This window comes from Canis aureus, chromosome 20 (assembly GCF_053574225.1).
Source record: "Canis aureus isolate CA01 chromosome 20, VMU_Caureus_v.1.0, whole genome shotgun sequence".
Taxonomy (NCBI): domain Eukaryota; kingdom Metazoa; phylum Chordata; class Mammalia; order Carnivora; family Canidae; genus Canis; species Canis aureus.
Genome location: NC_135630.1, coordinates 28,980,516 through 28,995,420, shown reverse-complemented (window position 1 = coordinate 28,995,420; position 14,905 = coordinate 28,980,516). Strand labels below are relative to the sequence as shown.

The 14,905-nt window shown below is 56.0% G+C and overlaps 1 protein-coding gene across 1 annotated transcript in view; it reads right to left on the bottom strand.

The window, feature by feature from the left end:
- Positions 1-8,387: 8,387 nt before the first annotated feature.
- The window catches only part of HS6ST1 (heparan sulfate 6-O-sulfotransferase 1), a 41,659-nt gene continuing 35,141 nt past the window's right edge, over positions 8,388-14,905 (bottom strand). The window contains exon 2 of the mRNA XM_077861217.1: positions 8,388-11,906. Coding sequence (XP_077717343.1) covers positions 11,198-11,906 — 709 coding nt within the window. The 3' untranslated portion in view covers positions 8,388-11,197. The remainder of the gene's footprint in view (positions 11,907-14,905) is intronic.

Below are 14,905 nucleotides of genomic sequence, written 5' to 3'. Positions count from 1 at the left end.
AACTTGTAGTGATGGCATGTAACAGTAAATAATACTATAACACGTAACATACATAGCATATATGGTATGAATAACGTGATACATCACAGGGTACATGCTATATGGTACACACAGTATATAACATGCATAGCGTAATACACATAGCATACAACACACATGATACATGCCACAGATAGCATGTGACACACTATGCATGCATTTATAGCACACAATGTAAATTGCATCTAACACGTATAGCATGTAACACGCCTGGCACGTGATATGCACAGCATGTAACATACATACATAGCACAAAACGCAGAGCATATCATGCCTATAACATGTAACAGAGCGTGTGCACACATATAGCATGTAACGTGCATAGCACAAACTCCATGGCTGTAGTTTGCCCTTCCGTGAGGGACGTCTGCTCTGGACGGGCTGGCCTGAAGTGGGACTAGCTTTGCCTGGTGGGCATAACCAGCCTTGTTTTGCCCCACCCCTTACCCTCTACCCTTTCTCTCCTTCCTGAGATGTGGCCTGAATATGCTGGGATAGAGAGGGACCTTTTGAAATGTGGCTGTAGGCAGAATGGCCCCAGAGCTATTTCTGTACTAGTACCTGGAGCCGTCTAATGTGCTCACTGTTGGCAGCACCAAACTTCTGGCACCGAGAGGTCACTGCCCCTGGGAGCCCAAGACATCTATCTCTTCCTTCTCCAGCTACAGACGTTGTGTCACAGGCAAGTATCAACTGCTGGCTGCTTGCTTCTGAAATCAAATCTGACCTCCTTTCATAGCAGAAATACATACTCAGTGAAATAAGAGTTTGCCCCAAAGCTGCCAAGTGGAGGAGCAGGAGGTCAAATCTCTATTCTGGTTACTAGGCTGGGAAGTTTAGGGCCCCAGTGATGGCCACGGGTGAGCATGAAGAGGGTGTGTAGAACTGCCTGAGGGCAGTGGGTGCACCCTGAAGCCCCTTCCTTCATGATCTGCCAGGGTGAGAGCAGAGGTGGGGCTGCAGCATGAGCCCCCAGCACCCTACAACCTGACTCAGTGCCTTCCCCTCACTGGACCCTGTCTGATGATGCCCTACGACTCCACGGCGGTCCTGCCTTGAAGGGAGACCAAACCCCCACCCGAGAAGCTGGCTGCATATAGCTCAGAGTGTGGCCTTCCAAGGAATAGGTCCCTTAAATGTGCTACACCAAGAAGCAGGGGGAAGGACTGCGGTCTGGCTTCTTGCCGGGCCCTCAGACAGATGGTGCTGGCTTAGAGAGGGGCGTCAGTCCTCCCTCCGGTGGAAGAATCAAAAATAGTGTGCCAGGAGAGGGCTGGGGCCAGAGGCCAGGCTGCTCCAGCCCATGCTTGCTGCGGAGTCCTGCTGAGTGGGCATTCTTTGACAGGGGGAGCAGCGAAGGCTTGTTGTGGTCATTGTTTCATCCTCACCCCAACTTTCTCAATGACTGTGCCTGAGGTCTGTCTGCATGGAGCCTCCTGTAAGCTGATTGAAGGCAGTGTTGATGCTAGTCCTGGGTTAGAACAACCATGTCCAAAGGCAGCTTAGCTAAAATAAAATGCTTCTAGATAGGGAACTTCTGTTTCTGGGAACATGGAGCAGACATACTTCTCCCCATTCCTCCTGCCAAGTAAAACTAAAAACCCTAGATTTTTTATAAAGATAGAGATATTTATATAGAATATCTATCTATGATTTAGATCACCTATCTGTATCATCTATCTTTTTTTTTAAAGATCTATTTATTTATTTGAGAGAGAGAGAGCAAGCATGCTTGAGCAGGGGGAGGGGCAGAGGAAGAGGGGCAAAGAGAATCACAGGCAGGCTCCCTGCTGAACTGGGAGCTTGACTCAGGGCTTGATCCAGGTACCCCTATTATCTATCTACCTATCATCTATCTGTCATACCTAGACTCTGAAAGCAGAGAAAAGAAGATGAACCATGTAGGAACCTTGAGACCTGAGAAATGACATGGTAGTGAGTCCCCACATTGTCTTTTTGTCTCATGTGTCCCAGAATTGGATCACAAACAACCCAGAAATACCAATGGGTACGGACAGAAAGTCTCAAGAAAGCCTGCTTTCTTAGCCCAAAGACCAGTAAAGGATCAGCCAAGAAGAACAGAAAATTCCACCATTATCCACTCTACTCCAGCCAAACACTGCAGGAAAGTCTGTGGCCCCACACCCACCTCCAATGGGCAAGGCCAGGTGAGAATCCTAGACTATCACCAGGCCCCAACATCCCTTCCAGATGGGGACAGAGAAGGCCAAGTAGGGAGCTAGGACTCTTATCACCATAAGCCCCCTGTGAGTGTCAATAATGAGGAGCCCCCCCACTTCAGGTGTTAAGAGAGGCCAAATGGGGAAGCTGAATTTCTACCTACACCTGGCAGTAATGAAGCAGCACCCCTTATTTTCCTGCCAGCACTGGGTTTGTGAAAGCCAGCTAAAAGAAAAATTTTAAATAAGGTCCAGAGTTTTATAATATAAAAATGCCAGGTTTCAAGAGGAAATCTCTCATCATACCAAGAACCAGGAAAACCTTAAGCTGAGTGAAAAAGATGATTAGTCGACGGCAACATCAAGATGGCAACTTATTAGAATTACCTAACAAGATTTTTTTAAAAAAAGATTTTATTTATTTATTCATGAAAGACACATAGAGAGAGGCAGAGACATAGGCAGAGGGAGAAGCAGGCTCCATGCAGGGAGCCTGATGTGGGACTTGATCCCGGAACTCTGGGATCACGCCTTGAGATGAAGGCAGGTGCTTAACCACTGAGCCACCCAGGTGTCCCACTTGACAAGATTTTTTAAGCCACTATGATGAAAATGCTGTGGTGAACCGTTATGAACACTCTTGAAAGATATTAAAAAACAAAGTCTTGATTTTCCCTTCATTCTTGAGAGATATTTTCACTGGGTATAGGATTCTGAGCTGATAGCTCTTTTTCTGACCAACCCCTGTGACTCCTGATGAGAAACCATTGTCATTTGAATGAGTTTTTTCCCTATAGGAATATGTTGGTTTCCTCTGGTTGCTTTAAGATTTTTTTCTTTGTCTTTAGTTTTAAAAAATGTCATGATGATGTCTCTTGAAGTGAATTTCCTTGTGCTTATCATCTTGGGCAGTCACTCAGCTTCTGGAATCTGCCAATGTTAGTCTCTTGACAAATTTGCAAGATTTTACAGCCATTATTTCCTCAAGTATTTAGTGAGCTCCATCTTCTTTCTTCTCTCCTTCCAGGACTCAGATGACATTAATGCAAGATCTTTTCTTACAGTCCCTTAGGTCCTGAGGTTCTGTTCTTCCCACCGCTCCCCGCCCCCTTCACCACCATTGTTCAGACTGGGTCATTTCTACCCTCTGTCTTCCCATTCACTGATTCTTTCCTCCGTTCCATTCTACTACTGAGCCCATCCACTGAGCTATTTATTTCCATTATTGTATCTTCAATTCTGAAACTTCCACTTGATTCTTCTTCATATCTTCTGTTCTTTGTCAAGACTTTGTTTTTTAGGGATGCCTGCGTGGCTCAGTGATTGAGCATCTGCCTTCGGCTCAGGTCTTAATCCCAGAGTCCCACATCGGGGTTCCTGTGGGGAGCCTGCTTCTCCCTCTGCCTCTCTCTCTGTGTGTCTCTCATGAATAAATAAAATAAAAACTCTTTTAAAAAAAAGAGGCAGAAAAGACTTGGTTAGGATTATTCTCTGATTGATCCACCAAAATGATGTGAAACCGGAGTTTGCAAAGTTTCACATCCCTGAGCCCCATGTCTCAGCCTAGGAGAACCTGGCCCAGGCTGTCAACAGGTGTCCCCTCCTGTTTCAGGGGCCTGAGTCGGCTGCCTGAGTGTCTGCACTTGCCTCACATGCAGACTTTTAACCATGATGGTTTCATTTTGAGAAACAAAACCATATAGAAAAGTACAAAGAATAACATGACAAGCCTCCATGTACTCAGAAAGGACAGTTGCTCTTCCTTTATCTGCCTTATTTTCACCCTATGATATGTAAAATGTTGTAGATAAAGTGAAGTTCCCATATTCCTCCAAGATGGGTCCCACCCTCTCTCTGTGTTCTGTGAATGCTGAGAAAATCACTGTCATGAATTTACCTCTTATCTTCCATTTTGCATTAGGTTTTACTTTCGACCATCTCTGTTTTGATCAGGTACTTTATTCATGTTTTCAAAATTCAGAAAGTACAAAAGGTGCACAGGAAAATTTCCCCTTCCCCCCTCCCCGCATGTGTAGGAGCCAAGAGCAGCAGATGGGCAGTCTTGAAGCAGTACTGGATTGGAGGTGTTGTCACTTGGGCTGCAGCCTTCAGCTGTGTTGCCTTTGCAGAAATACCATCTGTAGTGGCCGTGCCATGAAGTCCACTGTGGTTAGCATTAGGTTTCTTAAGAGTGACAGAAGCTCCAAACAGCAGCTTGAGCAAGGTACACGTTTATTTCTCCCTTACGTCTTGAGGTAGGCAGCCCAAAGCTGGCTGGGGGGTCTCACAATCATCAGGGACCTATCCTAGTGCTTGACCATCCTCAACATGAGGCTTCTACTTCGTGGTCCAAAGTGGCTGCTTGACCTCCAGCCATCACGTCTTCATTCAGCCGTTAGGTCAGAGTCAGGAAGGGGAAAGATCCCTGCCTCTCTTTCAGATTGTGTCCTGACGCTGCAGTCGCCACCTCTTGCACTGTTGGCCAGGGTAGCGGCTGGGGGCGTGGCCGAGCCCGGCTGGCAGCGGCCCCTGCTGGGAGGGAGGGGGGGGGCGCCGAGGGGCAGCTGGGCCGTCCTGCGACCCGGAGGTTAAGATCCTTTGAGGTGGACAGATCCCTCCCTGCGGGGCTCAGGCCGGCTCCCTCGGCTTCGATCGGGGCCTCTAGGGTCCTGCCGAGCCAGGGGCGGGGGCGGGGGGGCCGGGGGCCGCCGGGGCGGATGGCGAGCGGGGGGCACCGGGTGTCAGGTGGGAGCGCGTGGGGCTGAGGGCCCGGGAGGGGACATGCCCAGCCTGTCTGGGCCGAGCCCCGAGGGAGGGCGGGGCGGGGGGCAGAGCCGGGCGGGGAGCGGGCCCCTGCGGCTGGTGGGCTCAGCGGGGGGCTCGGCCGCCGGGGTGGGGGTGCCCGCAGCTCGGGAGGGGCTGGAGGGGCTCAGCGGCCCACGGCGGGAGGCGGCGTCGGCCCGGCCCCGGCCCCGGGAGAGATCCCTGCGCCTCACCTGGCCCGAGGTTAGACGGAGGCCCCAGGTCCTGGGCACCGAGCAGTGGGGCTGGGGAGGGCGGACACGGCTGTCCAAGCAGTCAGGGCCTGCTGGCAGGCGGACAGTGCAGGGGGAGCATGTGCAAGCACCCTGCCAACCACCACTGGGGGGTGGGGGTGCCCCTGCGCCCCGATGTCACCCACAGAGGAGGGGAAGCACGGGGGAACAGGGGGAGCCCTAACGGTTTCTAACCATTAGAGACAGTTAACTTGAACAAATTAAAAAAAGAAATTAAACCCACGTCAGGGGAATGGAGACTTGAAGTGCAGCTGTGAGCAGTTTCTTTACAAAAGGCCTGTTCTGGGGCAAGTCTGGGCAGTGCCATGTAAATTCCTCCCCTGGGCCTGCCTGAGAGCCCAGTCCCACCTGGCGCACCCAGAGCACAGCCAAGAGGGCCCCAGGACTGGGGATCGGTGGAGGTGGAAGGTCCCGCAGGTGGGGGGGGCGGGCAGGAGGGTCCAGCAACCAGAGAAGGTGACCCACCTAACCTCTAGGAGCAGGAAACCAGATGGCACTGACCAGGTGGGATGGATGGGGCCGGGGGGCAGGGGGTCTGAGAAATTGTCATGGTCCTTTGAGGAAAAGAAAGGGAAAAGTGTGCCCATTGGCTTTGCTCCATGATGGACAGTGTGGAGGGTGACAGAGCTGGTGATGGGAAGGGTCAGGAGTCCGTGTGCCCTCCCCAGAGGCTTGTTCGGGGTCAGAGCTGGAGCTGGACATGAAGGCCTAGGCTGCGATGTGATGCGCCCTGCCCGGGTCTGGCTCCTCCTCCTCCTCCGGAACTTGCCCATTTTAGAGATAGCAGGTGGAGGTCTAGTTGGAATCCAAAGCCTGATCTGACCACAAGCTGAACTCCTGAGAGATTTCCCTGTTGCTGCAGCGGGGAGAGGACCCAAGACCAGCATCTCATAGCAGGTGGTCTCCTGGGATATGGAGGTGAAGCCCTTCAAGCTAGGCCTTGTTAAGGAAGCCGGGTGCCCACCCCAGTGCACTGGGGCAAAAGCTTGTGGGGAGGGGGCTGGCCAGCCAGAAGGGGATGAGGGGCAAAGGGTCCCCATGACATCGATGCACACAGCTTCCTTTGGAGTCCTCCCAGGCTTGGAGATCCCCGAGACCAGGCATGTACTCCCGGGAGGGGGCTGTGGGCTGCCATCCCCCTGGGGTTGGCCTTTGGCCTCTGGGGAACCTGTGTGCTCTGGGCTGGGAGCATGGAAGGCAGAGGACAGGCTCTTTCCTGTGGCAGCGGAAAGGGGACTCTGCCCAGGTGGGGTGAGTAGGGAGTACTTTGCTCTGGGAAGAGAGAACTGGAACCACACAGAGCACTAAGTGAGGACAAGTGGCTGCCAGATTTTGGGGTCAAGATCCAGGGGAAGCAAGTTAGTAGCAGGCCCGTCCTAGGAAGCGGCAGCTGTTGGTCCCCTAGAATGTTGGGTATGAAGAGGGGACAGCAGGGGGGCAGCAGTGGGCTGGATGGGGAGGGGGGCTGGGCCAGACCCGCATATCAGAGGAGCTCCATTAGGCTTGGGTTTGCCTAGCGGTGGGTGAGGGGCAGGGCCCACTGTGGGGGGACAGTGTCCACCCCTTGGCTGACACAGGGGAGGCTACTGCTGGGAGTAGGAAGGGAGTGAGGGGCTGGGCAGAACTCAGGAGCCTCCGGGCCTGGAGCTCAGGAAGGCTGAAGGGGGCCTCCAACTTTATTTGTATTTATTTTTTGAGATCGAGAGCCAGCAGTGCTGGGGGAGAGGAGCAGAAGGAGAGAATCCTTGAGAGGCTCCGCACCCAGCGTGAGCCCCTTGGACTGCTGTGGGACCTGCGATGAGCCCCCTCTCCTGGGTTTCTGCTCCGCCCCTCAGTTGTTGGGGGGCTCCTCTCTGCAGCAGAGAAGCCTCAGCTGCCCGGCTCTTCCTCTCAGAACATAGTAGGAGGATCCGGGTCCACAATCTGGGAGGGAGAGGAAGGCCTGCGGTCTGAACCACAAGCTTCAACTAGCTTTTCCAGTCTTGCGTGTGAAGTCCCTGACTCAGTGACTTCCGACTCAGCCCGCTGGGTCTCCCGGGCCCCTCGTGCAGGTGCAGAGTTGGTGGCCTGGCCCCGGGCCCCACAGCCGTGCAGCAACAGCCAGCTTCCTGCTCTGAGTGGGACAGGGCCATTTCCCTGTGGTCGGATTACGGCCCAGAAGGGAAGCAAGGGCTCCCCCTCCCAGTCTCATCCGAGCCCTGGACTCCATCAGGTCCGTGGCCACATTTGGCATTTGTGACCAAATGTTTAACAGGACCTGCTCGTGAGAGAACAGAATTATGCAGACATTGTAAGAGCCAACCGGGCCGACAAGGGAGCGGCTGGCGGGGCGGGCCGGGGCTCCACTGCGTGGAAGGAGAGGGAGGAAGACGGCGGGCGCTCCCGGCCCTCGGCCCTCGGCTCACAATTCGTCCTCAAGACCTTGGGGGAGAACCGGGAAGTGGGGACCCGACTGTCCGTGAGCTGGGATCTCCGTCACAGGTCGGGACACGATAATGGCATTGGGTTTCGTAGCAGAATGTCCTTCTTAGGAGCTACATGCCGATGAGACTGGGATTCTGGGGACTGTGCCGCATTTTCGAATGTTTCAGAGAAAAGCATGCCTGAGTGACATGTGGAGGTGTATGCGTGTGTGTCCCCAGTGTGTACATGTGTGGACAGAGAGCAAGTGTGCCTGTGCGACAAGGAAACAGGACGCAATGTGAATCCAGGCAAATCTAGGCTAGGGGGTGATGAGGATCCATGAGCTATTCTTTCGCCTTGTTTGCGATCTTTCCAGATTAAAAGTTGAGAAGAAAGAGGTCACTGAGAAGCACACGGTGTCTGCCTTTCTCAGCCGGAGTCTGAGCTGGGGTCCTGTTGCCAAGCGCCGCAATGAATCATCGCTAACCCGTGCTCTGTGGGGACGACAGGTGCAGCTCTGACTTGCACAGAGCCTCAAGCGAGAAAGCGTGTGAACGCCTCTCCTCCTGGGCTGCCTGCACCGGAGGGAAGCCCCTGCCTCGGCCTCCACCTCCATGCCAGGATGCTCATTTTGAGAATCAGACCACGAAGGTCCGGCCACACCGCGTGGGGCGGCTGGCTGTCACTACAGACCACAGCACACCTGCACTCCTTGTCAAGGGTTTATTTCATCTGCTAACATTCATTCTTGACCTAGACAAAAACAATTAGATGATTATGACTTGCTTTTCCATCACCAACTCGTTTGTCTTGTATGAATAACCAAAAGATTTTCTTCTCAACACTTTTTTTTTTTATAAGAAGCTATAAATAAATAAAGCTTTAAACGCCCCTGGGTTCAAGTTAAACGCTTCCAGTTCCCCAAAAAAGGTCACAGACTCATTGCTCGGACAGTTCTGCTGTCCCTGGTTCCTCCTCCAGGAGGGGACATTGCAGGTCTGTGTAGGGAGTGGGCTGTGGGCCCACCGTGTTGCCTCTGTCCTCTCAGCCCCAGATAGAGCCCCCAGGCAGGGCGTCCCTTCAGTGGAGCCCCAGCAGGTGGCAACGTCGGAGAAGATGCTCCAGGCGTGGGGAACCTTCACCTCAACACAGGCAGCCTGAGTGGAAGTGGACTGGAGGCTTGAGGGGCCTAGGGGTACTGGCACCTGGCGCTATCTCTGGGCACCTGGACCTAGGTCCTGGCCCCAGATCGGACTGCTTTCCAGATGCAGCAAAGAAACCAAGGAGAGACCCGTGTTTCCGTGTGAGCTGGGACAACGGATCATAAGTTAAAACATTCTAATATGTACAAAACAGATCCTACACTCAAGCCTGCACACACACAGGAAGCCCACCTCGAGGAGGGCCAGGTGCCCAGGGACTCAGGCAGAACCGGGCTGAGCTCTGCATGAGTGCCTGGAAGGGACACCCTCCTGGTGGAGGCTGCAGCAAGCCCCAGCAACTTACGTGCTTGTGCAAGACAGAGTTCTCACGAACATGTCCCACCCTCCTCCCTGCAGCAGGCCTATTTCAAAAGACGGGTGTCAGAACACATCCCCCCAGGTGGACCCCTTGAAAGAACCACTAGGTCACCTGGATGCTTGCCTGCTCAGCACAACGCATCCTCTGTGGGGGGTGGTCTGGGGCTGGGCAGGCGCAGTGCCCATCCCCGCCTGCTCACCACTGCCCTTGGACTACAAGATGCAGTGGCTGGGGTCGGAAGCAGGAAGTACACACCATCCCTGTGGCAGGCAGGCAAAGACGAAAGCCTACCTCCTCCTGGGTAGCCACCTCACTAGACACTTTAGGATTTCCTGTGCTATGGAAGGTTCCTGGCTTCCCCAACCTGTAGGGGAACAGCTGCGATGGCTGAAGAGAACCTGGGGCAGGGAGGAGGGTGCCTGGTAGAAACTGCCCATGAGGCTGTGGCTGTCACCTTCACTGCCCAGGTGCCTGCAGGCACACGTGGGTCCTCTCTAGGAGACAGGCCAAGGCCACTCAGCCACCTTGGGTGTGAGGCTCATATTTTGCTCCCTACACCCCAGGTCTTGGGCCTCCTGTGGGGAGAGCACCCCCAGAGACAGTGGCCTGGCCCATGGAGCACAAGAGGAGTCAGGCATGGGGGTAGTATCTGTAACAGAATGGAACATGGCTTCTCCAATCTGCAGGGCTGCCAGGAACGGGGCCTGACTGGCTGTGGCCAGGGGGTGGGCAAAAGGAAATGCAGGGAAAACCTGGGGTGAGAAGGGCTGTGTATCTGGGGAGTAGGGAGCCACTGAGAGCCATTTCTTCCAACTCTAGTTGAGAATCTGAAAGGCTGAGTCCCCTTTTCCAGCCCTACAGAATCACCGTGGCCCCAACATACGGTTCATGGGCAGCAGGTGGTCTGCCGTTTTCTAGCCAATGGAGGCTTGATTGTACTTTTGCATGTGGGGTTGTGGGAACGGTGGGGTATGACCCCTGAATAAATGTCGAAGTGATGAGCCTGGGGCCAGTGCTGGTCTAACAAATCTGAGAGGGTCAGAAAGGTAAATCGGGCAGAGGAAACTCTCTTCCTGTCTAAGCTGGTCTGGCTAGGTGGTCACCCCCAAAGGCTAGCTGGCAGGGGGAGGGGTGTTTAGACATAGGTGGCCACATCCCTGGTCACAGCCTTTGTACTCCTGGGATGCACGCTGTCCACAGAGGTGCATGTGGGCCCATCTCCCTGCAGCCCTCCTCAGCCTGAGGGCTATGGGACATGGGGGGAGGGATCCCACAAGGTGTGCTTTGATCTCCTGACCCAAAGCATGAAGCCAGACTGCGTGTTTTGACCCTGGGCCAGAGAGAGGATGAGCTTCCCAAGAGCAGGACTAGAATCTTCTCAGCTTTAGGTGAGGTGGGCCCTGGCCGTTGAAGATGGGTAAGCTAGAGCTCCATGCCTGAGGACATCTCAAGGGGCTGCCTGTGCGCCCAGGGAAGGGGCTTCACTCAGGCCCAGGAGCATCGGGGCCACCAGAGGCCCAGGGACCGCCCAGGTGGCCTGAGCCTGGGAAGGTGCCTGGAGCTGGTGTCGGGCTGCTGCCGGCCAGCGGTGGGGAGAGAGCAGATAGGTGTGCACAGTGGGTGTAGGACGTGCTCCTGGCAGGGCGAGTCTGGTCTCCACTCTGCTTTTTCTTGTCTTCAGACATTGGGCCATGGCGAGGAAGGAGGCCATGGAGGCAGGGACACCACCTGCCCCTGTTCCCCTCAGGCCTGCCCAGGGTGTCCCTTAAGCACACTCTCCTGTGGCCTGGGGGGTTGCACCGATTGATTCCTCAGTCCCCAGTCTGCGGGGAACCATGAGAACTGGCCCCGCCGGCCACCGTGCCTCACTTCCTCAGCCTCGAGCAGCACGCATCTCCCCTCCGGCGAGTGCACCTGGGCCCCTCTTCCCACCAGAGCTCCGGTGGGTCCATCTGATGCCCCCCACCCCCGAGGTACCTCCCTCCCTGCCGGCCACCACTACCACTTCTCGATGATGTGGCTCATGTAGTCCTCGGTGGGCACACGGCCCGGCTCGTCGGCGTCCTCTCGTGGCAGGGCCTCCTTGGCGCGGTGCAGCAGGCGCTCCTCCCGGCTCTTGAGGCGCTGCTCCCGGCGCTCCAGCTGTCGCTTGTACTGGTAGCGCTGCTGGAAGAGGTCCTTGGCGTAGTCGTAAAGCTGCATGTCCAGGTCATTGAGCTCCTCGATGCGCCGGATAGTGTCCTCGTCCACCTCCACACCGCCCGCCCGTGTGCTGTTGTACTGCATGAAAGGCCGGATGAACTTGAGGTTGAACGTCCGCTCGAACAGGTACTGCGTCTTGCGCTGGAACTCCGTGAGGCCAAAGAAGGCCATGCCCCGCAGGTTCTTCTTGGCGCTCTCCAGCAGCAGCTGCGCCCGCTTGCCCTCGGGGATGAAGGACAGGTTGTAGCAGCCCACCAGGCTCAGGTCGGCCAGCATGCGCACCTGGCGGTTGTTGGCCAGGTTGTAGGGGCAGTCCATGAACTCCTGCAGTGTGCAGCCCGACCAGTCTGTGCCCTCGTAGCAGGGAGGCAGCTCCTCGGGTGTGGGCGTGCGCCCGTCACACATGTGCAGCGACGTCTTCCACGTGGCACCCCGCTGCACATGCCGCCACTCGCTCAGGTAGCGGGACACAGGGTCTCGAAGCAGGGTGATGTAGTAGAACTTCCTGTAATGAGATGGGGACAGTGGTAAGGTAAGAGGCCGGAAATCTGGGGATCATTATGGGGCGGGAGCCCCAAATTGGATGGCTTTGGGTATACTCTGGGGGACCACAGGTACCTCTAATACCAACCACTAGGGTAGTTCTCCAAACAGCCACTTCTGAATGAGAAACCCAGGACATCACCCAGGGATGTGAAAGGGCCCTTGGCCACCACTGTGTCTGCCACATGTGACCACCATGGTGTCCAGATGTGCCTGACTTCAGTGCCTCCTGAAGCCTGGTCTAGGGTCTTCTCCAGGGGCTTCCCCTGAACCCCATGGCTGCTTTCCAGTCTGCTCCCTCCTCAGGAGGGACAACTCGTCTCTGCCCTGTGGTGGGGTGGAGAGGGTGCCCCTGAGCCTATGCCACCTGGAACCAGTGGGCTAGAGTCACAGGGCCACTCGGCAGAAGTCACTTACAGCCCCAGGCTGCATGTCCAAGCCTTGTCAGGGCCTCCTGCAGGCCCAGTTCACCCCCGCACCAGTGTAGACCACCCAACCCAGGACGCCCAGGAGACCCATAATTCATAATTTGTTTCCCAGGAACTGCTTCCACCTCAGGAAGGCAGGGATCCCTCAAAATGCCACTTTGTGCTGGAAGCGAGGAGCATCCATACCACAGGAGAAATGACTCCCTGTGTGACAGACAGGCCTGGTGTGTGGGGTCAACCCCAGAGAGGTTATTCTGGGAAGCCTCTCCTCCAGGGCTGGCTGAACAGCTGCCTGTGCCTGGTGGGATGAGTCCCAGGCTGAGGAGAACCTGGGCAGGTGGCAGGAGCCTAATGGGACCCATACACCACCGCAGGTTACCCCAGGCTGAAGGAGGAGCATGTACTCCGCTGGGGGTCCTGGGATCTCTCAAGCAGAGCCCAAGGGCAAGGGGCAGCCAGCCAAAGGCTCCGTTGTGTGTAGGGGGGCAGCAGAGGGAAAGACTGGTCCTTCTGTGCAGATAACTGAGGAAGAAACAGGGCAGCAGGTGGCCCCCTGACATCCCCTGTGGCTCCTATTGGCTCGTACTATGCCCTGGGGGTGGGGGCAGTTGGGCAAGGCAGATGGTGGAGGGCACCTGGGCAGTGGGGGTCAGGGACCCGTTTCACAGCAGGGAGTAGAGAGCAGGGCAGGCATCCCAGCTGCCAACTCCTCTGTGCCGCCTGGGTTCTGCTCCAATCTCCCCCTCAGGTCCTCGTTCGCTCTGGAAGTGCCCTTCCCAGGTACTGTGCCCCAGCCAAGCACGGACCACTGGTCTCTGGCCTCTGCAGGTAGCTCATTCAAGCTCCTGCGGTGAGGGGAGCCCTGTATCCCACATCCAACCCCCAGCTCCTGCAAAACACACTTTGGTGGCTCCTACTGCCCTTGGAAGATGCACAAGGGGCCACCTGCACCCCCTCAGGCCCTGTGACCAGTGGACCTCCTTAAACCCCGTCACTGTCTCCGGGGGAGAAACTTCAGGGCCTTGGCACAAGCTGTGTTCTCTTCCCTCTGCTTCATGAGCTGACGCAGCTCATCCTCCAGACCTCAGGCAGTGCCGCCCCCCAGGGAAGCCTTGTGCTGCAGACACGGTGCCTCCTTCGGCCTCTGCACAGCGCTAGCTCAGTGACCATAGCCTCCCACAGGGGAGGGGGCAGGCAGGAAGGAAGCTGGCTCCCGTGTGTGTGCTCAGCAGGGCCAGCGTGACTCCCCAGGGAGGTCACCTCCTGTGGCACCTGCAGCCCCCAGTGGAGGAAACCAAGCCTGAGGAGTTAGGCAGTTGCCTGGAGGCTCCCAGTGGCTTTAGCACGGGGTGGGGCGGCTGGCCTCTCCTCAAGGGCTCTCCTCTGCAGTGAGAAAGCCCCTAATTGTGGCCAGGACGAGAAAGCTCAGTTCATTCAAGGGTCAACCTCCTAGGAATGAAATAGAAAACCATGACCAACCACTTGACCATGTCAAGTGCTTCTGAAGAGGCCAAGACAGGTAGACCCAAAGCAGTAAGCACAAGGACACACCCAGAAACATGCATATGAACAAGTGCAGGCCTCTGTGCAAGTGTCCGCAGCCCCGCCCCACTGGGCCCTGCCTGTGCCCACAGGTCCTACAGGGAGGCTGAGGCTCACCTGGATCCCCTCCACTGCTGTGGGCCCCTCGTCATCCACAAGGACATGGGGCAGCCTAGGAGTTCCTCCCATTCAGAAAAGCCATCTGAAGTATCAACTGACAAGCTGGTCTACTTAGTGCCAGCCAAGGCCAGCTGGAGTTGAACATGGCCTCAGGGTAAGCTCTGAGGGCAAGAACCCACTGTGCACGAAGGGCGCGGGGACCCTCCCCAGGTGTACCCCCTGGTCTTCAGGCTGTCGTCCTGCGTCAGCACTGGCCCCGTCCCACTATGGGCGTAGGTCTGGCAGAGACTGCGGCTCCCAGACCCTCCCGCGGGTCCCTGTAACAGGAACAGGGCCATCATCCCTCCCACTGCTGGCACCTAGAGGTCCTGGGGAGGCCGGGTGGATGGGAGTCCCTCCTAACGCACTAATGTAGGCCAGAGAGGTGACGGTTCCCTGTGACCTACAGCTGCCATCTGGACAGCCGGGACTGATGGGAGTCCTGCCAATGGAGGCAGGCCCACCTGCTTTTCAAGTCCCTCTGCTCACAGCCCAAGAGGGTACGTGACTGGCCCAGGGTCCCACAGCAAGTCTTGAGGCAGGAGGAATTCAAGCTTCTTCCTCAAAGTCCACAGTACAGCTGCTCTCTGCCTGGTTAGGCAGCTAGGAGGACTATGGCCGAGATGCCGGGGGTTTGAGGGCCTTAAGCCCAGGGTTGCTGGTGTATCTGGCAGGTTCCAGAAGACACAGGGGAGTCTTCTGGTCCTTGGAGCTTCCTCTTTGTGCTCTCTGGTGAAGGCTGAGCTGAGTCCTCCTGAGCCCCCGGGGCTCACGCTGACCCCGCAGCACCCTATGCATCACATGGGTGTTAAGCAGAGTGACTTCTCTCCTC